At 44.6% G+C, this 24,798-nt stretch overlaps 1 protein-coding gene across 2 annotated transcripts in view; it reads right to left on the minus strand.

Annotated features, from left to right (window-relative positions):
• Nucleotides 1-24,798, minus strand: part of B4galt5 (beta-1,4-galactosyltransferase 5) — a 51,925-nt gene that overhangs the window by 10,157 nt on the left and 16,970 nt on the right. For both annotated transcript variants that reach the window (XM_050120159.1, XM_050120158.1), the window contains exon 2: nt 182-316. In XM_050120159.1, the coding sequence (XP_049976116.1) occupies nt 182-316 (135 nt within the window). The remainder of the gene's footprint in view (nt 1-181; nt 317-24,798) is intronic.

Genomic DNA, 24,798 nt, shown 5'->3' on the forward strand with positions numbered 1-24,798 from the left:
GTTAGACTCCCCAGAGAGATCTGCTCTAGTACTCTGCCCTAACAGCAGTCCTGAATCAAGCACCCTGGCAGAGAGGACAAAAGTACAACACCACGCTGAGGGAACTACTTTACAGGTATAAGGTTCTCAGGTCTCCCTGCCTTCTCAGACATTCCATAAGGCTCTCTTCACTAGAGCTTACCTGAGTCGTTCAGGCTACTGTTCCTCTTGGCATAGGCGCTTCGGACCACTTGCTCATACACCTGAGCACCAATGGTCCTCACATTGTCCCGAAGTAGGATGCCTTGAGCCTGCACCATGAAGAGGTAGGTATTCACTGTGGAAAAGAGGGTAGAGGAGAGGTGAGTAAGAAGTAGGGGTGAAAGTATCTCTTACACAACTTAATCTCCTTCAGCTCTAAAGCTTTCCACCCTGGATTCAGGACACTCACAGTTCTTGGTGACCAGTAGGACTCAGGGGAATTTCAGCCAATCCCAAGTCGCAGATAAGCATAAAGTACAGTTATGTTCCACTTGGTGGGCAAGCCCTCACAGTGCCCTCTAGCACTGTGACAATCAGAAAGACCTTTACAGACCAGCAGAAACACCTGCAAAGATCTCTGTTCTCAGCACACCCACTTTATACTTGGTGTCACTCAGAAGCCTCAGGCCACTCTGCTCCCCAGGCACTAAAAGCTCTCTGTCCCTTCAAAAAACTGAAGAACAGTGGAAGGTGCCCCGCCCAGACTGCCACCATCCCAGGCAGTAAGGCAAGCACAGCTGAGTGTTCTTCAGGTAATGTGAGTAAACTAATGTGTACTGTGAGCAGTGGATGGGCAAGCCACTGTCACCTTGGGCTCGTGTGGATGCTCCAGGAGGGAGTCACACCCCAGAAGTCGTAATCCTCCTTTCCTGGCAGGCCACTCCAAGACTCACCACTCCTCTCAAAGGGGAGGACTGCTTGACAAGGGGGGGGGGGGCATTTACAAGCCCTCCCTGCTAGGGTCTGAGGTGGAATTGTCAATGCCTGGCTGGCCTCTAACATGGCCTCAGGCTGTAGTACAAGGCTTGCTGTCTGTCTTGGCACTCCTCTGTGCTCAGCACACAGGGCCTTGGGCTAGCAATTCTGGCTCAACAAGCTGTATCTCGGTAACACACATCGGGCAGTAACAACTGAAGGGATAATGCAGTTCACTCCATTCCAGTCAGAGTCTGATGTTACACCGGGAGTAGGGACAAAGCAGTAGGACAACTCAGTGTGTAGTGTGGAAATCCCAGGCACCTAGCACCTTCGGAATGGAGTTGGCAGTAACTAGTTAATGCTCTGTGCTGGAAGATCCATGCACACCCACTCCACCCTCCAAGAACAGAATAGACACAGGGTTCATTCTCCAAAGGGCTAGAAAACTTCAAGTTTTAGTTTTTCGAGGCTGTCTCTCTGGCTGTCCTGGACTCAGTCTGTGGACTGGCCTCCTGGGCTGGCCTCAAATTCACAGAGATTCGCCCACCTCTGCTTCCCAAGTGCTGGGATTAAAGGTGTCCACCACTATCACTAGCTTGAACTTCAGAATCTTTAAGACATAGCTCTGAGAAGCTTGTGCACAAGACATTTTCTATTTCCAACTTGCAGTACAGTGCAGTGCAGGGTCACAGCAGGAGAGCTGCCTATAGTTCATCCATTAAAAGGGAGAGCTCAAACTTCCTATTATATCTCTTGCTTGCTTCTGGGGCATTGTTCCATGTTCCCATAACCTTGTTTTCCTTCACTTCCACATCAAATGTCAGAAATCACCTTAAAAACAAGCTGCTCTTCTTTCAATGGGTGCTGGTGGGCGTACATGAGTGAAGGCTAGAGGCTGTTATCTTTAGTAATGCCATCCACCTCCTTTGAAACAGGGCTTCTTTTTGGCCTGAAGCTTACCAATTAAGCAAGACTGAGTGGCCAGTGAGTAACAGGGACTCTCATGTCTCCAGTGCCTCAGTGCTCAGATCACAGGCACAAGGCACTATGCCTGGCATTTTCACATGGATGCTACGGATGGAAATTAGGACCTTTGGAAGTACTTTACCAACTGAACCATCTCTGTCCCCAGACAAATGTTTATGAAAGCATTCAAAGTACTTAGGTACTGCAGACAAACCCACCCCGTGTTCTGAAAAGATAATGCTAGCAGAGGGGCTCCATTGGCATAGCCATGTCATTCTTCCTTGCTCTTTCCCCAAAGAGAGTTCCGAAAGCCAGTTTCCTGCATCTCCCCCCAGGCACTTGAGCTAGGGCAGCCAGGGCTGAACCTATATATAAGTTATAACAAGCTCACAGGTGGCCTCAATGCTGCTAGCCCAAGGGTACACCTGGAAACACACTGCTACAAGGAGCATCAGGTGCCCGAGAACTGTGCGTTAATTCTTTATCTCTCTTACTCTAAGGAACCAAAGAGGTGAGAATCTATCTACACAGCAGTGACCTCTGAGCACCTTTAGCAGTCACTGTACCCTGGCTTTACCACTAAGGGCTTTTGGTTTGGTTTGGATTTGTGGGGGATGAGAAGTAAATTGTAAAGGCCAGAGGTCAGCATCATGTATTCATCTACCATCTCTCTCTCTCTACCTTATTTTTAAAGACAGGGTCTACGGCTGAACCCTCACCAACTATATAAGCTGACCAGCCAGTGAGGTCTGGTGAATTGATTCCTGTCTCTGCCTGCTCACTGCTGGGATTGCAGGTGCACACTAACCGCACCCAGCCTTTTGTTTTGTTTTAAGATGGGGTTTCTCCGTGTAGTCCTGTCTGTCCTCAAACTTACAGATCCACCTGCCTCTGCCTCCCTCTGGAATTAAAGGTGTGCACCACCACAGCCAACTTCACACCCAGCCTTTAATGTGGGTGCTGAACTCGGGTTCTCATGCTTACACACAAAGTACTTTACCCAATGAGACATCTCCCCAGCCCTGCTCTGGTTCTTTTGAGACAGGGTCTCCCTATAAAACCCAGGTCAACCTTAAACTGGCTATGTAGCTCAGATTGGCCTTGAGCTCACAAGGGATTATATGTATGTGCCACTTTCCCCAGCTACAGCTATTTATTTTTCTCTTACAACTAAGTTTTTAGCATCCTGTTCCATTGTGAAGTCACAGAGGGGCCATGTACTTAAATACAGTGGTTGCTAGGATGGAGCTAGATGAGACCGACAATATTTTTCTCCTGCAGAAAACTGTCAGATGGACCTTTCTAGGCTTAGCCACATACATCTCCTGCTTCGCTGGGGCTGCTACTGATATACAGTGGTCTGGTTTTTTTTTTTTGGGGGGGGGGTTTGACATACAAAATCTCAATAAACCTTCAAACCTGGGTCAATACAGAGTTCTGGAGGGATCCTTCAATGCTAACCTTCCCTTTCTGTCCCAGTTGTTTCTGCTGATGAAACAAACAAACAAACAAACAAAAAGGCAAAAAACAAACAAACAAAAAAACATCCTGACAAACTACCTAGGGCAGAAAGGCTTTGCTTGGCTTACAATTCCAGCATGTAGTCCATTAGTTTGAGGCAGTCTTAAAGTGTGAAGCAGCTAGAGCAGAGAGATGTAAATATGTGAGGATTCAGCTTGCTTTGACTCTTCTGCAGCTCAGGGTACACTTTTAAGCTTGGCTTTGAGGTCAAGATGACTCACTGGATGAAGGTCCCTCCGGCCAATCTTGACCACCGTCAAGACCTGGCTCTTAAAAACTGTCACATCCCATAAGTAAATTAATTTTTTTACAGGGTTTCTTTGTGTAGCTCTGGCTGTCCTGGAACCCACTCTCTAGATCAGGCTGGCCTCAAACTCACAGAGATCCACTCGCCTTTGCTCCAAAGTTCTGGGATTTAAGGTGTGCACTGCCATCATCCAGCAGTAAATAAATTCTAATTAAAATTTTAAGGGGCTGGAGAGATGGCTCGGTGGTTAAGAGCACTGACTACTCTTCCAGAGGACCCGGGTTCAGTTCCCAGCACCCATATGGTAGCTCACAACTGTCTGAAGATCTAGTTCCAGGGGATCTGACACCTTCACACCAATGCACGTAAAATAAAGTTAAATAAACCATAAAAATATTTTTAAAAATTTAAATTGGTTGGGCAGTGGTGGCTTATGCCTTTAATCCCAGCACTTAGGGGGCAGAGGTGGGTGGATCTCTGTGAGTTTGAGGCCAACCTGGTCCACAGAGCTAGTTCCAGGACAGGCTCCAAAGCTACAGAGAAACCCTGTCTTGAAAAAAAAAATTTAAATTGGTTTGCAATCTGTTTTATTAATAGCTTGTGAATACTGTCTCCTGAATGAATCTTGTCATTTTACTAAGAAATTCACATGGGGGCTGGAGAGATGGCTCAACAGTTAAGAGCTCTGGCTGTTCTTCCTTTCAGAGGACCTGAGTTCAATATTCACCATATAGTGGAATCTGATGCCCTCTTCTGGAATAAAGGAGTACATGCAGAAAGAACACTTAACATAAAACAAATAAAAAAAAAAAAAAAAAAACACTTCAAAAAAAGGAAAGGAAGGAAGGAAGGAAGGAATTAATTCACACAGGCAAACACCCGTAAAGACTTTCTTTACACAGGAACATGCTCAACCCTGGAAAACATAAAAGACCAAGAAGGCAAATGTTGTCAAACAAAGGGAAACTGTCACAGATTCAGACTCAGCCTGCCTGGGATCAGTACCATCTAACACTGTCCAGAAACAATGGTTTCCAAGAACACAGGCAATCTGTAAGACACTGCCATCTGTAAAGAAAATTCTCCTTTGGACTTGGCTCAAACTGTCCCCAGTGACGTTCAACACTATTTCTTTCTTTTTTCCTTTTTTTTTTTTCGGGACAGGGTTTTTCTGTCCTAGAACTAGCTCTGTAGACCAGGCTAGCCTGTCACCTAAGTGCTGGGATTAAAGGTGTGTGCAACACTCCCTAGCTATTCAATACCACTTCTTTCTTTTTTTCTTTCTTTCTTCTTTTTTTCCCCCTTTGGTGTTTCAAGACAGGGTTTCTCTGTAGCTTTGGAGCCTGTCCTGGAACTAGCTCTTGTAGCCCAAGTTGGCCTCAAACTCACAGAGATCTGCCTGCCTCTGCCTTCCGAGTGCTGGGATTAAAGGTATATGCCACCACCGCCCGACTCAATACTATTTCTTATTCAATCCCACTTCCATGTGTATTCCTTCATGGCTGGCTACAGACAGAGCCAGCCTACCACGGTGGTAGCTGGTACCTACACTCACAGAGAGGTCCAGGTGCAGCTGCTCACCTACTAACCCAAAACAGCCAACTTGAGCCCTCTTCAGAGGGGTTCACAACAGACAGCTCAAGACCCCTGCTACTCCCCAAACAGGCATCTGGCCCTGACAGTTCGCCAGCAATATCAACAGGTTCTCGTAGAACTGGCTGCGGAAAATTGTGTTTGAGGGTATTTCTGGTAATAAACCTACTATCCCTTGGGTAGAGTCACTGGATATCTGATGAATGTTAGGTCACTGTTATTCTTACTAAGCTTGCTGGAAGTAAAATACCTTAATCTTATTGCTAAGTGCCCTTCTGTTACGTGTACAAGTAGCAGACTCTATAGGACCTTCAAGTGTCCCTCCCACCCTTCTGTTTCATGTGCAAGTGACCAAAGGTCACAGAGAAGAACTGTATGAACGTCTCTAGAAAGTCATTACTAAACCTAGCCACATATGACTCATGAGCTAGTGTCCGAGCAGACACATGACTGTCTAAACACTCATTCATAAAGAATTGCATCTTTGTGCGGTAGATGTCGTCTTGACCATTTTTCCATGAGTATCAACATTTTTTGTTTCAAATTGGTCCATGGTAATGTGGTTAGTGAAGTCAAAAAAACCCTTACGTATTAAAGCCCAGGTGTTCTGGAACATTGTATTGAGCCTTCTTGACAAGCAGTACTTTCCAGCACCATGGTCCTGATCAACACTGGCTGAACTGCATGAAAAGCCAATTTTATCTTAGCATCCAGTTGAGAAGTGCTCCAGGTGTCAGCACGTGCCTCTGCACAGATTTTAGACTTCTCTTCTGAGAAGCAGCAGGCCCCTACAGGCACCAGCTCAGAAATGCTACCACAGTGTGCGGGCTGTTAAGCAACACTTAGCACAAATCTGCCTGTAATTATTACCCAGCCCCACATCTAGATTGAGGAATCTCTTATAACCACGACCAAGATAAGATAAATAAGCTTTCCTTGTAGCCACGGCTTCCCTGGAATGCCTCCAGGCACAGAGCTGGCAGCTCTTCTCTCCTCCTGGGTTCAACCTGCAGTTTTCTCTTGAACATACACTAGTAAGACTATGACACAGAAAAATCCCCCACAACACTACCAGATTAGAAGTAAAATAATGTGACACAATGAACCCACAGGAAGAGGCTCAAGGGCAAATGCACTGAAGTGTCTGCTGGAGACCTGTGCACTCGTGTGTGCCTAGAAAGCTAGAGTGGCTAGGAAGCAGAGCATAGCAGGGAGCTGGAGAAGGAGCACAATCATAGGGGCTTCTGTGCTACGATCCCCACTCTGAAAGACAGGACGGTGAAGAAAGGATGCAGAACTAGACGTCAAGAGAGCCAATAGGAAATGCTGAAAACAAGGAAATCCCCTCATCCAAACACCAATGTTCCAAAGCCAAGCCTAGGGACTTGATCCTGTTAGCTTTACTTGGAAAGCTGAGGCAGGAAGAGGCCAGCCTGGTCTACATAGTGAGTTTTGAACCATCATTGGCAATAAAGCAAGATTCTGCCTCTATTGTGCATAAATTGCAGTAACAGGCCTATAATGCCTGCCTGTGGGAAGCAGAAGCAGGAAGATGGTTCCTTGTTCAAGGCCAGCCTGGTCTGCACAGCAGCAAAACTCAGTCTTAGTCTATGAGTTGGGGAAATGGGTAAAAACCAAACCTGACAACCTGAGTTTGACCTCCAAGACCTACACTGTAGAGGGCACCAGGGGTGATATCTCTACCACAGAGGTGAAAACAGAGATTTAAAGCACTTCTGACAGAAGGACTGGTGACTCCCAATGTGTTGGAATACTGTGAAGCCACACGATCTCTACGACCAACATCCGCTAAGTTTATGAATAGCTGAACCCCACACTAACCACTAGAGATCAGAGTCCCAGCTCTCAGGAAGGTTCTCCATGAAGAATGAAGCCACTGTTATGGCTTCCAATGGAGTCAGCATGCTTCTTGCATCCTGCTGCACTAGTGTGTTTCCTAATGTCTCTGTGTGTGACCCTTGAGGTCACTGACATGCAGGTTGTTGCCTCTGAGTCACAGAAGCAGGAACAGAGGTCTGCCTAAATCACCTGACACTGTGAAGTCAGATTCTACAACAGGGCTTGGTCTCTGGAGTCCAGGTCTCCCAAAGTGCCCAAAGCCATCCTCATTTCTTTCTTTGATGTGATCTTTTTACTGTCAGGGTCACACGCACAACTGATCCCCAGATTTCAGTGCTGAGCACCAACACAACACACCATTTATAAAGTTTTAAAAAGTTGATGCTGGGATGAGAGTCACTGACTTATACATTTCAAATCTACTCACTGCATATGCTGGGAGACAGTGGGTTATAGCACACAGCAACACACAAATTTTCTTTAAAAAAGAAAAAAGCTATTAAGCTAGAAAGATGGCTCAGCAGTTAAGAACGTGTACTAAGGAGACTGAGAAGATGGCTTGGCAGTTAAGAGCACTGACTGGGTTCAATTCCCAGCACCCACATGGCAGCTCACAACTATCTGTAACTCTATAATCTAACACCTCACACAGGCATATATACAGGCAAAACACTAAGGCACATAAAAATAAACAAAATTTTAAAAAGGTGAACGCTTACTGAACAATCATGAGCCAGAATTCAGATCCCAGCACCCATGTAATGAACCTGGGCATTCCAGCTCTAAGGGCAGAGACAGGGGGATCCCTGGGGCTTGCTGGCTTTGAGGCTAGCTGAGGAAACTTAAGCCCTAGGTCCCTAGAAAAAAACCTGCTTCAAAGGATAGGAAGAAAGTGATAGATGGGGACACACATACACACATGTCTGCATATACATGTACACATGCATTCAATCCCGGCACTCAGGAGGATCTACAGAGCAAGTTCCAGGACAGCCAAAAACATAGTGAGACCCTGTCTCAGAAAAAAAAAAAAAGAAAAGGAAGGAGGAAGGAAGGAAAGAAGGAAGGAAGGAAGGAAGGAAGGAAGGAAGGAAGGAAGGAAGGAAGGAAAGAAATTCTAAAATACGCACGGACATTTACATACAAATCTAAAAAAAGGGCTACATTTCTTTTCTCTAAAATGCAGGAAGAATTTTTGGCTGCAAAATTTGCACGCACACACACTTTCACATCCTTTTAAATGCTTTGGAGCAGCAAAAAGTATTTAAGGAAACTGGAAGTGGACTCACATAAAGAACAAAGAGCAAAATCTTTCATTTCAGGTTGACTCCGGGAAGAAACTGCCTTGCTCTCAAAGGCCTTCCCATCTCTAGCACAAAAGTCATTCAGTCCATCATAGGTTGTGTCAACTTATTTCCAAGTATTTAAAAGAAAAAAAAATGGTAAAATCAACAGCCATGCAGTATCTTGAAAGCAAACCTAGAAACCTGCCAATCTTTTTAAAATCTTGATTATTAAATGGCCCATGATCAGATAAGAATACATATTTAAACAAAGCTCATTGGGCAGCTCACAACAGGTAGGTAAGCCACAGCTTCCACTCTCACTGTCTTTGTTTATGAGAATGCAAGTTTATTGCATATTTATATAGACAGGAATATAAATTCTAATTCCAACTAAGATTTTTTAATTCTGAATAGCATGATACTGACCAACCCTCACAAGTACCTACACCAGGCACATACCCCACAAAGAGTTCAGCAAAGATGCCCAAATCTCACACCACATGCCCAAAGGGAATCCTGGGCCAGAAGAAACAACAACACACAAGCCTTCGGAGACACACATATGTTTTCTAGCACCCACTATATGCTGGACTGGGTAATGCAGAAGAAAAGATGCTGTGAGAGATGCAGCCACCTGCAGGCTGTCTCTCTGGTCCCTTGTCACGATTCCCTCTCTCCAACTGTGGCCTTGGTCTGTCCTACGGTATCAGCTTCCACTGCTGACACTACTTGCTCATGAGTTCTTAACTTTCCCAATGCCCCTCCACTGCAGGACTGGTACTGTCTACTTCTATCTCTAGTCTTTCCAGTTGACACACCCTGTCTGCTTAATGAAGAGGTACCTTGTCCTATGTGAGTTGCATGCAGGCTGACACACAGAACACTGCTATGGTCACTTACGACTGCTGTACTTGAATGACCTCTGCTTTACAAAGGCCAACAAGGGATGCCACATTCTCAAACATTCCTTATCTTGAAGCCCAGAAGAGATTCCCAGAACAAGAACTATATAAAGAAACCAAAAACTGAGATACCGACAAAGGCTCCAGCACTCCTCTCCTGAGAGCTGCATTTATACCACACAAATGGCAGACATTGATGGGGTAAGAATCTTCCTCTGGCTTTGTGTGATGGCTTGAGCACAACTACAACCTTGGCACTTGAAATGATTAGATGGGAGGACCAGAAAGTCAAGGCTACACACCAAGTTTGAGGCTAGCCTGGACTACATGAGATCCTGTCTCAAAAGACAACAAAACAAAACTTTATTTTCTTTGTTGCAATAAACCATTTCCCCAATCCTATAAGAAAGTTGCTGTATGATAAAGGGGTGCTGTGTCAAACTTCACCAATTTTCTGCTCTCTAGCATATAGTCCAAATCAAAGGTCTTCTTTTTCTTAGATAATACATTACACAGAAACTCAGGCTGGCCTTGAACTTGCATCCTTCTGCCTCAGCCAATCACCAAGATTCCAAACATCTTCGATGCAGTCTCTTTTGGAAGGCCATCTCTCTGTGTCTAGTGAGGGTGAACTCATATTACTGTTAGCCTGGATGATCCTAGCAGATTAATAGGGTTTCCATTCTTTGTGATTTTCAGTTTCTACGAAGGCATCATTCTAGCTCACATTAACACCCAACTTGCCAAACATCTGCGGTAAGAGCCAATCTTTCATCAAAATAGTCAAAGATCTAGAGAAAGCACTAGAAACTGCACAGCCTGAGGCATATACACCAAGTAAAGCAAGGTTTTCCAGAGCAGCCTGAAGGCGGAGGCCTCAGGCCAGTCCAGGCACCAGGCTGCAGCTACACCCTGCCTATAGTGAATGCAGAAAACAAGAAGATGGCTCATACTCTTCTCCCTCTGCTGTGTTGTTCTTCTATACTTGACCCAGAATGTTCCGCCATTAACTTTCCCCTTTAGCCTTGTGATGTATGGTTAGTAGAGTCAGTTCTGATGAACCAAGTCCACAAAAGCAGGAGCCAATTGCTTATGACAGAAGAATGAATGACTAACAATGCTGAGAGTAGCTGGGTGTAGTGGTGCTTTTAATCCCAGCACTTGGGAGGGAGAGCGTGGGCTGCACAGTAAAAGTCTGTGTCAAGTTTGGTTTTGGATATATCTAAATTGCCAACTAAACTAAGTCAAAATATATTAAAACTATGAATCCTATAAATGAATCAAGGATCATAATTCAAGGATACTATGTATGAAGTTAAAGCATCTGGTAGCAATCTGGAGTCCCCCAAGCCATTATTTGGTTTACAGAATCAAGAATATCATTTATTGGGCTAGAGAGATGGTTCAGGGGTGCAGAGTATGTATTAGTCTTCCAGAAGGACATGAGCTCAATTCCCAGCAAGCACTTCAGGTGACTCTCAAATGCCTATAACTCTAGCTCCAGAGAATCTGACACCCACATACACATGACAAACATACACATATATACACGATTAAAAGTAACATTAATCTTAGGACCAAACTTTTAGTATTTGGCATGACTTAGAAAAGAACGCCTGAAGCCTGTAGGTACTGTGGTGCACACAGCAAGTGAAGGCAGGAAGACTGAGGGCTCAAGACCATCCTTAGCTCTGCAGCAAGATCTTTAAGCCCAGCCCTTGAGACCTCGTCTCACAACACACATACCACACACACCTGGCAGGGGTAGAGGTGTGGGGGCAGGGGTGTGACTTGGTTATTTTCATTCTTGCCACTCTAATACCTGTCAAAACAGTCTTTTGAGCAGTTCTGTAGGGCCAGCCATGACCCAACACAATGCCCCTGCTATGTATCTTGGACTGAAAAACTCCAAACAAAAATTTCAGAAAACAACACTTCACCACAGCAAAGCATGTACTTTGAAAAAAAAAAAAAAAAAAAGACAGGGACCGGGAGGAGGGACAACCAAAGTCACATTTGTAGGTATACCTAAACACAAATTACTTATTCTCAAGTTAATATTATGTTGCTCTCATCCAAGGCATCCCATATAACGATTAAAAATAAACATATAAGTAAATAGGTTAGCAGTTAAAACTCAGTCCACACTGATGCCATGCTGGCAACCATATAGCTCTGAACTGCAGCAAAAATTAAATTACAGTGGCTGTAATAGATTTGGCACTTTATTTTTAAATATTAACAAGACTGCTGGGGGGGGGGGGAGTACATTTACCAAGGGATGGAGCTCAGCAGCAGCCCTGCTCTCTCGGAGGCCAATTAGCATCCCCATCTTGCCTGACAACAACCTCTCTGGGTGCTCAGGGCCTCTTGGGATTCTGGATTTGCAGCTCAGCCTTTGTCAGAAGCCTCTGTGGATCAGCACACCAGGGGCTAAGCATGCAAGCTAACCAAGCAAACCTATCTTGCTTTGTTTAGTTTCTTTTGCTGTCTGAAGATTAAAATCCCAAATGGTAAACTAAGTGAGGTAGTAAATGCTGATAATCTCATTACATGGCAGGCTGACACAGGAAGATCAGGAGTTAGTAGTGAGCTACATGAAACTCTGTATCGAAACACCAAAGAAGCCAGCAAGATGACTCAGTAGGTAAAGGAACTTGCCACCAAGTCTAAAAACCTGAGTCTGAGTCCCAGAATCCATACAGTAGGAGAGAATCAATTTCTGCAAGTTGTCCTTTGACCTCCACGAGTACCTCATGGCACACACACCACACGCACTCGCATAAATAAATTACTAAGTACTGTAAAAACTCTCCAGAAATTAAAAGAAGACAAAGGGTTAAGGGGTTAGGGAAGCATGAAAACTATGACTTCAGTGCACAGTACCCACATTAAAAAGCTGTGTGCACCTATAATCTAGAGCTGGGGAGGCAGAGACAGCAGACCCCTGGCTCAATAGGCAGTCAACTGAGCCTGCTTGGGAAGCTCCAGGCCAGGGAGAGACCCCAAGAGCTAGTTCCAGGACAGGCTCCAAAGCTACAGAGAAACCCTGTCTTGAAAAACCAAAAATAAAAATAATAAACAAACAAACAAATAAATAAAACAAGGTGGATGTTGACTGAGGAACCAAAGCTGACCTTTGACCTCGATACATATTCAAGCACATGTACACATAAATACATACATGCATGCATACACACATACCACACGCAGGTTACTTAATGTTTAGTTTCTTCTCTTGCCTTGTCTTTCCTTCCTGACTCATCTTTAAAGTTAATCAAAGTGGGTCAGGTCTGGAGAGATACGTCAGCAGTTCAGAACATTTGCTACTATTCCAGAGGTCTGGGGTTGGTTGCCAGCACCCACAAGGAGGCTAACAACATCTGTAACTCCAGTTCCAAGGGATCCAACAACCTCTTCTGATCTTTGGGTATCATATACACACATGTACAGACATACATGCACACAACATACCCACACAGAAGGAAGGAGGCAGGCAGACAGGCAAGAAGGCCAGCTGAACCCCAACATTCAGAATCGCCAGGGCCAGCTGATCATCTTAGCTTATGGTCAGGAGTTTGCAGCTGTGGGCTTCACTCTATGGTATGGAAGATCACTAAAGATTGGGTAACCTTATTTTTTAGAGTAGGGGGTTGTGTCCTGGGGCTACCCCAAGAGTCATTCCTGAATTCAAAAGCTTACAAGTCCTGACAGAGTCTTTAAGAGTCAATGTTTACTATGCTCCAGCTTCTAGAGTTCTCCTATAGAATGGCTCTGTCTACTCAAGAGCAAGACAAGACCCTTAGAGACTATAATAGAATCCGATGTGACAGTACATGTCTTAATCCCAGCATTCAAGGGCTGATACAGGAGAATTGAAAGCTGAAGACCAGCCTGGGCTATACTGTAGAATCCTGTCTCAACAGAAACAGTAATTTGTGCTTGTGTTTCAATTACAACATCCTACCTCTCTAAACAGGCTCTCCGGAAGTGTCTTGTTAATTTGCAGTTAGAACAAACACACTCAAGAAAATGATGTTCCCAGCAGGACACCAATGCTCCGTGTAGGGATGAGAATGTGCCTGCATTTTGGCCTAATAATTGATGCTGGGAGCAGCAATATAAGTGGAGATAAAGTCAGGCTATTGACGGAGGACTGTGCTAACTCTGCCCCAAAACAGAGGGCAAATGGTTCAGCTCCAGATAGTCTTGTCAATCTATTTCACTCTTTCTAACACACCCAGGATCATGGACTAACTTAAAGATAAAAGCCAGAACTGGGAGTGTAGCTCAGTGGCAAAGTACCTATATCTCATGTATAAAGCTCTGGGTTCAGTTCCAACACCACAAAAAGGAAGAGATGGAGGTCAGCTTAGTAATGACGAGCCAGCATAGGTCAAGCAAGAAAGCAGAAAAAACAAGCCATGAGCTCAGAACAGAGAAGCAATGTCACAGACCAGAGGACATAAAACAGTCTGGCTGGCAAAAAGTGGAGGCCCATCCCTTTGTTCTTCTACTGTTCCAAGTGCACAGGAACTATCCAACTGTGGCTATAAAACAAGTACTCGCCACAGCTTAAGTGGGTATACCCTCCAGCATGGAAGCTGTCTAAAGACCAAGCCTTATAACAAACTAAGAGATTTAAGAAGCCAACTGGCCCATGCTCAATGACACACAGCATCACTAAGCCCAGGAGCCAGAGGGTCAAGTGACATGTTCTTCCCAGACTGCTCTCCTACACACACCTTATTAAAGAAGAAACTTAAGTAAGACTTCAGAATCATTGATTAAAAGAGGCTTTACTATAATCCCTATTTTACAAAAACAGGTCAAGAGCCAGCTTTATCTGGACAGGAGCCTGCTAAGACTTGGAGAGCCCTGACCACCTCTACCTATCTGTCCACTTCACTGTGAGCACTGTCAATGCTGTGACGCTGGTTGCAAAAAGAGTTCTGGAAGCCCAAAAGAGTCCCTACATCCTTCTAGACAGACTAATCTCCTTTCATGCCTCCAGCGCAAAGAACAAGGTAAAGGCAGTGACAACAATAGAACAAAGGATACCTCATCTTCCTCCTTCCCTTTCTATAGCTGCCTGTTCAGAACTGCTGGGATAACTAAGTGGATTATGGGAAATGACCAGAATGGTCTCTTGGACAGTAGCCTAAATTCAGCTCCATTTGTATGTATGTATATGGGGGGGGGGGCAGGAGAGACAGTGAGACAGGGTCTCACTATGCAGTCTCAGCTGTTCTAGAACTACACAGACCAGGCTAGCCTCAAATTCAGAGAACTGCCTGCCTCCACAGTGCCGGAATTAAAGATGTATGGCTTAACCCAGCTTCATTTTTAAAAACACTCTCTTTCAATCCACAACTAACCACCAGACCAAGCTCCTGGAGTACAATCAGTGAGAAGCAATAATATCAACAAAGGGGTCAAGACCATGATAGGGAAACTCACAGAAACCAGCTGACCCAAGCTAGTGGGAGATCACTGACTCTTGACTGACAACCAGGGAACCTGCATAGGACCAACCCCCGCTAAATGCAGGTGACAGTGGTGTGGTTTGGACAGTATATGGGGCTACTGGCAGTGGGACCAGATCTAACGCTAATGTATGAACTGACTTTGTAGAACCCATTCTCTATGGAGAGATACCTTGCTCAGTCTAGGCATGGGGGGAGGGGCATACAAGGTGGGGAGGGCCTTGGTTCTGCCTCAACAAGGCAGACTTAGTTGACTTCCCTTGGGAGGCCTTACCCTCTGAGAAGCTGATGGGGGGGGGGGCTGAAGTGGGGAAAGGGGAGGGAAGCAGGAAGAGAGGAGGAAAGGGGAACTGGAATTGGTATGTATAAATAAACAAAATTAATTTTAAAAAAATACTCTCCTACCTCTAACTTTCTTTTCCACATTTTTAAAAACTAAACAGACCTTTTTTGAAACTGCTAGTCCTCATATAAAACTAAATATTAACCTTCATCTGTCCTGCTAGACTGCCAGGTCTTGATGACAAGCTGAATGTTGGCTAAATACACAAGTACCCTTGTTTCTGGTCAACCAAAGCATTTCTTTGGTGGACTGGGCTCCTGAATCCCAGAGTCAGGTTTCCCATGGCTCATATCATAGGCATAATGCTGCTGCCAGAGACAGCAAACAGGAGACTGAGGAGATGTGGCAGAGCACTCAGGCTGAGGAGATCATAGCAGAGTGCTTACCATAGCAGAGGCCCTGGGTTCAAACCCAAGCGCCATTACCAAAACCCAACAAAAAAACCCTGTGAACTAAATAAATAAACCTTGGGACTGGAGAGATGGCTCAGTGATTAGGATCACTGACTGCTCTTCCAAAGGACCTGAGTTTAATTCCCAGAAATCCGCACGGCAATCCACTGCTTGAGCAAGTACTAGGACTACAGTTACAAGCCACCACACTGGGCTTGGGCTGGCTATCATGGTTTTGTTTACCCTACAAAGACTTGGCATTAGTACTAGGGTAAGCAGTTGGGCAAAATGGCCATAATGTCAAACTAGACCCCCACATAAAATTTCTTAAGTACTTAAGCCCATGCTCAGCTCAGAAGCTTCAAATTGTACACCACTGTTGTATCTGGTCTACCAGCAGTCTCTGGGTTTCGTTATCTCTTTAAAATGAATTAATAATCAATGTTATTATTCTATTTTAACTGCAAGGTAAATGTCCCAGTGGTTCAAACTGTCAATTCTGGAAGAGAACCCTGTTAAGTACTAAGTTGCCAAGTGACTCTGAGCAAAGTAAGTAACCATTCTGAATGTTTCCTCAATCATAAAATGAGGATAAGGACACACTTCTCTCATTAACAATTCAATGAGTTAAGTTTATGTGTGAATAAAAACTAGAGCTAGAAAGAGGCTCAGTGGGTAAGACTGCTTGCTGCACAAGCATGAGGACTCAAGTTTAGATTCCAACACCCACTTTAAAACTGATTTAGCTGGATGTGGTGGCGCACGCCTTTAATCCCAGCACTAGGGAGGCAGAGGCAGGTGAATCTCTGAGTTTGAGGTCAGCCTGGTCTACAGAGTTAGTTTCAGAACAGTCAGGGCTACATAGAGAAACCCTGTCTTGAAAAACCAAAAAAAAAAAAAAAAAAAAAATTTTTTTTTTCTTTAAACAGAGTGACTACCTAGCAGCTTCCTTTCTACTCAAGTAGTTCAAGTAGTTCCTGCTGTGGCTCTGAGCTTTTTGTCTCTCTTGTGGGGGCTTGCTCCAGGTCCTCCTCAGAGTCTAAAGACTTGCAGAAAGCAGCTGCTGCTTCAGGGATGGCTGAGAACCTAAGACCAGAAATCCTCAGAAAGCAAGAAAAACCAGGAAAAAAAAAAAAAAAAAAAAAAAAGACCCTGCAGACTTTGGAGAGCTGCCAAGGTGAACACGACTCCAGGAGATGAAATTCTGAAGGAGAATCTCAGAGGTGACACATCACACTGCAGCTGCTCTGCCCCTTGGGGCTTTGGCCAATTCCAGGTGCCAGTAAGAAAGTTAAAGAAGTGCTACACAGCCTGGCACAGAAACAGAATCACTAATGACAGCAGAGACCTGGTGATGGCATCTCAGGTCCTAAGAAACAAAGAGACAAAAGAGGACAGACAGGCGGCTCAGCAGAAGCCCTTAAGGAGCATGCAAAGGGCCAAGAAACCACCCAGGTCCTCTGCTGGTACTTGGAGGATCACCTAGAAGGGTGCCGGCAAACCAGCACAGAAGAAACCTGACTAACCCCACCCTGGGGTCAGCTCAGTTGCTGTCAGTCAGCTTTCCACTCTTTTTGTTTTTTAATTTATTTAACTTTATTTATGTGCGTAAGTGTGAAGGTGTCAGATATCCTCGAACTGGAGTTACAGGCAGTTGTGAGCTGCTATGTGGGTGCTGGGAATTGAACCCAGGTCCTTTGGAAGAGCAATCAGTGCTCTTAACCACTGAGCCTTCTCTTCAGCTCCTCAGCTTTCCATTCTTATAACGAAGTACTTTAGATGATTGAATGATAAAAAAGAAAAAGTGGTTAAGCTGTAAAAGAAGTTAAGGCAGGAGAGTTGAATGTTGTAGACCAGTCTGACTGTACCAAGTCATTGCCTCAAACAAACAAACAAACAATGCCAGTAAGATGATTCAGCTGGTAAAGAAAAGACCCTTGCTACCAAGGCATCATAATGACCTGATTCCAATCCCTAGAACTCATACAATAGTAGGAGAGAATCCACTCCAGCAAATGTCCTCTGTCCTCTGCACTGTGGCATGGCATGTCTGTGCCTGTACGCACAAACTAATTAAAAATTAATGTTAAAGGAGCATGACACTAGGGATATGCCTTAGTTGGCAGAGTGCCTGACTAGCATGCTTATGAGGCCCTGGATTCTATCTACAGGACTGAATAAACTGGGCTTGGTGGGAGAAAAAGGGAGGTGGAAGCAGGAGGACTAGGATTTAGAGGTCATCCATCCTCTTGGCTGGAGTAACGGTTCAGGATTTAGGAGTAATTGCTGCTCTTACAGAGGACCCGTATTTGTTTCCAGCACCTACATGAGGAGGCTCAAAACCACCTGTAACTTCAGCTCCAAAGAACCTCTTCTGGCCTCTGTGGGTACCCATGCACACAGACATTCACTTTGATACACATATATAATAAAATAAAAGGCTATTGAAGGCTACATAGCGAGATTGAGGTCAGTCTGGGATATATGAGATCCTGTCACATACACAAAAAAAAAAAAATTAGCCGGGCGGTGGTGGCACACGCCTTTAATCCCAGCACTTGGGAGGCAGAGGCAGGCGGATCTCTGTGAGTTCGAGACCAGCCTGGTCTACAAGAGCTAGGTCCAGGACAGGCTCCAAAGCTACAGAGAAACCCTGTCTCGAAAAACAAAACAAAACAAAAAACAAAACAAAAAAAAATTAAAAATAATCTAGACTTCAAACTGAAATTAGAAGGATTTACTTTAATATTGGATTATATAGGGAAAAAGAATGAATTATTGAACCAGAAGACAAATTCACGGAAAATATGCAGACTGAAGTTTGGAGAAAAACAGAAGACTGACTTTGGCAAGCCAGTGTCTTAGTAAACAGCTTTTCCTCCCCTCTTGCTACACACAGAGATGACCATGAGTGCTTTACAGTCTGGAGGATTTGTGCTCCTTGGTCATCAGTGTGACATCAGAGAAATAACCCTTGTGACTCGGTTTGTGAGACAATGGAATTCCTTACTCAGCTTCCACTCTGCACCCTCAAAGCCCTGAAGCTAACATGGCCATGACCTTTACCAGGTCCAAACACCTCTACTCCACCTGTAAGCCTACAATCTTGAAGCCACTAACTGCTAACACTGGAACAATAACCAACAAGGTTGAAAGACTCTAGTTTTCTCTAAATCACCAAATGGAATCCTTGGGTGGAGAGAATGGAACAGTCTCTGCTGTGAGGGTCACTGCAATCAGTTCATTTAACATAAATCTGCAGATTAGGCCTGTGGACTTGGACTCTTACATACCTGTGGTAGAAGTAAGCAGGAAAGGATCTGTAGGATTTGCTATCTGGCAGGAATTCCTTGACTATTGGGTAATTTATTATGCTTTTCACTCCTGAGACAATCTATAGACAGGAAACATGAATCATTCCAGTAAAAACAATGGTCACAGAAAGGAGACATTACTATGCTGTCACATCGAGAAGCTGAAGTTGACCTCTATGGGTTCCTGGTTTCCAGATGCAAAATGGAGAGCTGGACAGGATGGCTGACAAGCTGGAGAGAACAGTAACTTGGTAGCAGCACAGCCAACATGGGATAAAAGCTTAATTACAGCTCTGGAAAATTACACACATACATGATGTTGTAACAATGGATGTAATAATGGCAGACAACAGTTAACTACCTCAGAATACAGATGATTTTTAATGTTTCCAATATAAATTAATAGCTGATGGAGGCAACAAGTAGGCCAATTATATGCCAGTCATACACTGTATGTGTTGAGGAGCCATACTGGAACCAGGCTTGTGGATGTACATCTTAATCCCATCAACTGAAGATCAGACAGGATTATCTTTAGTTTGTGGCCAACCTGGGCTGCATAATGAATTCTAGGCCAGTCTAAGCTAAAAGTGGAACCCTGTTATAAAACAAAACAAAACAGTAGCTACAGGGGCTGGAGGAATGGCTCAGTGATTAAGAGAACTTACTGTTCTTGCAATGAGCCAAAGTTTGATTGCCAGCCCAGCACTGGGCATCTTATAACCACCTGAAACTCCAGCTCCACAGAGAAATACATACACATACTTAGGAAACAAAATAAATCTTACAACCAAAACCTAAAAAGAGTGCATGCCTTTAATCCCAGCACTCAGGAGGCAGAAGCAGGAGCGTCTCTGAGTTCAAAGCCAACCTGGTCTACAGGAGTTCCAGGACAGCCGGGGCTCAGGGAGAAACTGTCCAAAAAAAAAAAAAAAACTAAAAATGCTGTTATTCCTGTAGTATGCTTTCTTGGACAGCCAGCACCCAATCATAACAATGGAGAATTGTGAATGCTTGGCCTTAGCTTAGGCTTGTTTCTAGCTAGCTTTTTTTTTTTTAACTTAAAATCAACCCATTTCTATACATCTATGTGCTGTCCTGAGGCTCATTTACCCCATCTACATACTGTCCATCCTATTTTCCTGCTTTCTTCACGTCTGGTTGGCTGGCTGACTGCTACCTGACTAGACTCTGGTTGTTCACTGGCTGCTGGGTGCCCCCCAACCTCCTGCTGGCTGGCTGGTTCCTCTTTTCTCTCTGCCAGCCAGTCCCACCTATCCCTCCTCTGTCTAGCTACTAGCAGATTCAGCCTTTTTTTTTTTTTTTTTTTTTTTGATTTTTCAAGACAGGGTTTCTCTGAAGCTTTTGGAGCTTGTCCTGAAACTAGCTCTTGTAGACCAGGCTGGCCTAGAACTCACAGAGATCTGCCTGCCTCTGTCTCCCAAGTGTTGAGATTAAAGATGTTCACCACCACTGCCCAGCTCAGCAGTTCAGCTTTTTATTAGACCAATCAGGTGCCTTAGGAAGGCAAAGTAAAACAGCAACACATCTTTACATAGTTAAACAATGTAACCACAAACAAATGCAACACATATTTGCACAGTTAAACAAATATTCTATTCCCACGCCACAACCCTTCACAAGCATAAGCGTACTAGAGCTTCTTCATGGCATCACCCCATTTGCTTAGAGCACTACCAGTCTGGCAATCTTTGCCCCCAGCTACACTTCGGCACTTCCACTGCATACACAGAACTGTGTATATAATGTAACAACTAAGGTTTAGAAGAACTATGCATAACGGGCTAAAGAGATGACTAAGAGCAAGTACTGCTCTTGCAGAGGACTGGAGCACCCACAAGCAGCTCACAAACACCTGCAAGTGCTCCAGGAGACTTGATGCCCTCTCTGGCCTCCTCAGGCACCACACACGTGTACAACCTTCCCCCAACACACAATTTTAAGTAAAAATAAATCTCTTTTTTAAAAATTGCATACCAAAATAAAATGCCAAAAAGAGCCCCAAAATGTTAATATGTGTTATCTCAGGGTCAGAATTCAGGCTGGGTTTTGTTTAAGCTTTGCTTTGTTGCCAAAATTTTACAGTAAATACACTGGCTTTTATTTAAAAAACGATCTTTATTTGTCGTACATGTTGGGGGCACATGCATACCACAGTGAGTGTGTGAAGATCAAAGGACAACTTTTGGGAGTCATTTTCTATGTATTAATATGGTTGGGTCCCAGGACCAAACTCAATCAAAGTCAGGATTGTTGGCAAGTATCTTCAAGTCATCATGCTGGCCCCGAATATATTGTTTTTTTAATCCAAAATAACTAACGGCTACTAAGGGAGGGAGAAGCTGCAGTCACTAGTTGACCTGAAATGACCCCTATGTGAATGATTTTAGTACCATCACCTTACAGGTATGTTCATGTCCTTCCTCCCCAATTTACCTTTGTACAACCAGGCTCTCCCAACACAAACTCCTAGGCACTGCACCTGTCCACGAGCTGGACAGTGGCGAGCCTGCTTAAAGCTGTACCCTACAGTTTTACTTTTTGTTCTCAGTATTCTCACCTGCCAAGCTTTCTTATACTTATTCACTGAAGCCCGAATTCTGTAATTACCAGGTATGTCCACTGTGCTGTTTCTATTCTAGGACGACACTGTTACAGAAAGCACTATAAGCTTTCTATGGAGCACTGATTGGGAAGATGGGTAATCTATGAATATCTCCAACATTCCACTCCCCTGTTTTCCCAAAAATATACAATGTGGGCCCAGTACTCTTGATTGAGCTATCCACTTCAGATCCACTGGCTTACTCTCTGTATATGAATCCACCAGAAATTGTGTCTAAAAACATAACTGCCCACTAGGCAGAATCTAAGTGGCAGTGGCACTTACTGGAAACACTCACCATTGAGGACCTCACCAAACATTTCACTGTTGGAAGAAACTATTACCTCTCCTCATGAGACAACAGAAGAGATTCAAATTTGCCCAAAGCCACAAAGCCAGTCAAATGCAAGCTACAACAGGAACATAAAGGGTGGCTGATTCTCAGGTCAGGGCAGGGATGAGTGGGTTTCTCTTTGTCTTGCTAAGTGTCCTACAGCCCGTAAACTGTGGGGCTGGACCACTTTTTATACCTCAGCCATTAGGAGTCTGGGAGCTGAATGAGAATGGCCTTATTATTCTCATGATTAAATTAGACATCATTAAATGACTGGCTTCCTTTTCTCACCTGAAAGCCTGGCTCTGAAGCCTGGTGGTGGGGGTGCACATCTTTAATCCCAGTACTTCAGAGGCAGAGGCAGGTTGATCTCTAAATTCAAGGCTAGTCTGGTCTACAGAGCGAGTTTCAGGACAGCCAGGGCTACACAGAAAAACCCTCCCCTCTCACAAAACTTAAAAAAAAAAAAAAAAAAAAGCCTGGCTTGAGGTACAGCTCTAAGGGGAGCTGCTTAGTTCTTGCCAGGCCTAGCACACACACACGCAAATGCCTGGGTGGCTGGTGGTACCACACCTAAGATCCTGTGGCATGAGGTAGGCGCTTACAGTTAGAGGGTATTGCGAACAGGTAGCAAGGTCAGGATGAGGCAGTGTAGGCAGCAGCTTTGCATGAAGACACCACTCTATCTACATAGGAAGAGCCTCGACCCCTAGACAGCCACCTCACCATGGACTGCCAAAAGGGGAATTCCTGAAAGGGACGAGGGCACAAAAGTAATCAGCCCTTCCCCTGGAAAATACCTCACAAACACATGGTGGTTATAAGGCAATGACAGAATGGAGCTGGAGACACCATGTGGGCCCTCAAGCTATCAGGGCTCTTATACAGTAAGCCAGGGGAATGTGCTGTAAGACTCACTTTCAGCCGTTTCTAGAGAAGTTAGGAAGTTCTGCTCCTTACTTCAAAGCCCTTTTCTCTGCATAGGAAATAGGCTTGGATGGGTAACATAACACTGGGCCTAGAGGGGCCCCTAGTGCAGCTAGGGCTTATTAGAGGGCACAGCAAGCCAGTGCCAGAGCTCCCACACACTGCAGCATCCGCTTTTATTTTTCCACTACAACTTTCTAAATCAAGAGGCTCAACCCAGTGTCGAAAGTACTATACTGGGTTAACATCCGGTTCCGTCTCATCAATGGAGACTTCAGATTTCTGCTGGGGATAGACCTATGGGGTTCTGTGGCAGTTCTACCCAACACAAACCAGGGGATTCTGATGAGGAAAATTCTCTTAAGCTCTGGAAGTCTTGGGCTACTAGGTTTAAGGTACCTGCATCTGCCAAGCAGACATGGGAGGGAGACTGATCAGGGAACATAGAGAGAGCCACGATGCTGCCTGCAGACAAGCAAGATGGGCGTCTCACACCACAGGAAACTCAATGAAATGACAAGGGCTAAATGACAAAACCTAGGAACCAGCTCCCCCAGAGCAAGGTACACACCAGCAACAAAAAATTCTTTCCCCAAACCCATGCCCGACTAGGAAGATTAAGTTCTGTGGAGAAATAGCTGGCTCCCATCTGGGCAGGAAACACAAAATGTTCATGGAACACTTTGTCATTCAGAAAGGAAAGTGTTCAGGAAGGATGGGGACAGATGGATGTCAAGGTGAAAATGGTGTCATTAGCCCAATCAACACAGTGGAGCATGCAAATAACTAAATAACAGATTAAAATTGGCAGGGTCATGCTGATATATATATGTGTGTGTCTGTGTGTGTGTGTGTACACGCACACATGCACACATGTGCATATATGTATATACATATATACGTGCCTGTACACATGCACAATATATACATATGTGTGTATATACACATGCAAGCACATACACATTACATTCACCAAGATGGCTCAGCAGCTCGTGCCTGATTCCTGAAACTCACATGGTAGAAATGACTCTCACAAGCTGTCTTCTGACTGCCATATGCAAGCCCACATGCAATAAATAAATGTAATATAAAAAATAATAACAAAGGCTGGGGATACAGCTCAGTGGTAGGCCACTTGCCCTAGCAGGCACAAGGCCCTGGGTTCCATCTGCTGCCCCTTGGATAAATAGGCAGACAGACATAAGATAGAACCCTAAATTCACATTGGTAGTAAGGTAAACATGACAGAGAGCACCACAGAGTCTTAACTAAACTGAAACAGGGAAAGGATCACGCAGCAGACTGTGACCACATGAACCTCCTTAACAAAGGGACAGACTAGAGTTCTACATCATCACACATGAAATCTTGCTGCCAAAGACACAGATCAAATCTACTATAAGGAATATCAGACAAACTCGGTGTGAGAGACCTGTATGGAGCAGATGGCCTGTCATCCAAGATCAACAGTGTCACAGTCCTGAAAATTGAGAACTGAGAAACTTTTCCAGGGGGCCAAAGAAACAGGATAATAAACACAATGACTATGACCCAGATTCTGTGACAGCAAAGGGACTTTGTTGAGGTAGAATGGTCTGGTGGTACAGGTCAGTGGTAGAGCATTCGCCTAGCAAGCAGAAAGCACTGGGTTTGATCCTGAGAACTCTCCCCAATCCCCTTAAGAATCTCAGGACTAGAGCCGGGCGGTGGTGGCGCACGTCTTTAATCCCAGCACTTGGGAGGCAGAGGCAGGCGGATCTCTGTGAGTTCGAGACCAGCCTGGTCTACAAGAGCTAGTCCCAGGACAGGCTCCAAAACCATAGAGAAACCCTGTCTCGAAAAACCAAAAAAAAAAAAAAAAGAAATGCCTCTACAGTGGTGGAGCTATGTTTTGACTTAGAGCATGATCATTATTACCCCCCAATCTGATACCTGCACACCGGAAGCAACAACGGAGGGACGACGGAATGGCATCCCTTTATGTGGCGGCAGGCGGGACAGAACTGAGAGAGCCTTGGACAGTCTTAGTCCACACGCTCCCAAACTGGAATGGGCAGAGGTG

This window comes from Alexandromys fortis, unplaced genomic scaffold, assembly GCF_014885135.2.
Source record: "Alexandromys fortis isolate MF-2015 unplaced genomic scaffold, M_Fortis_MF-2015_v1.1 scaffold_141, whole genome shotgun sequence".
NCBI lineage: Eukaryota > Metazoa > Chordata > Mammalia > Rodentia > Cricetidae > Alexandromys > Alexandromys fortis.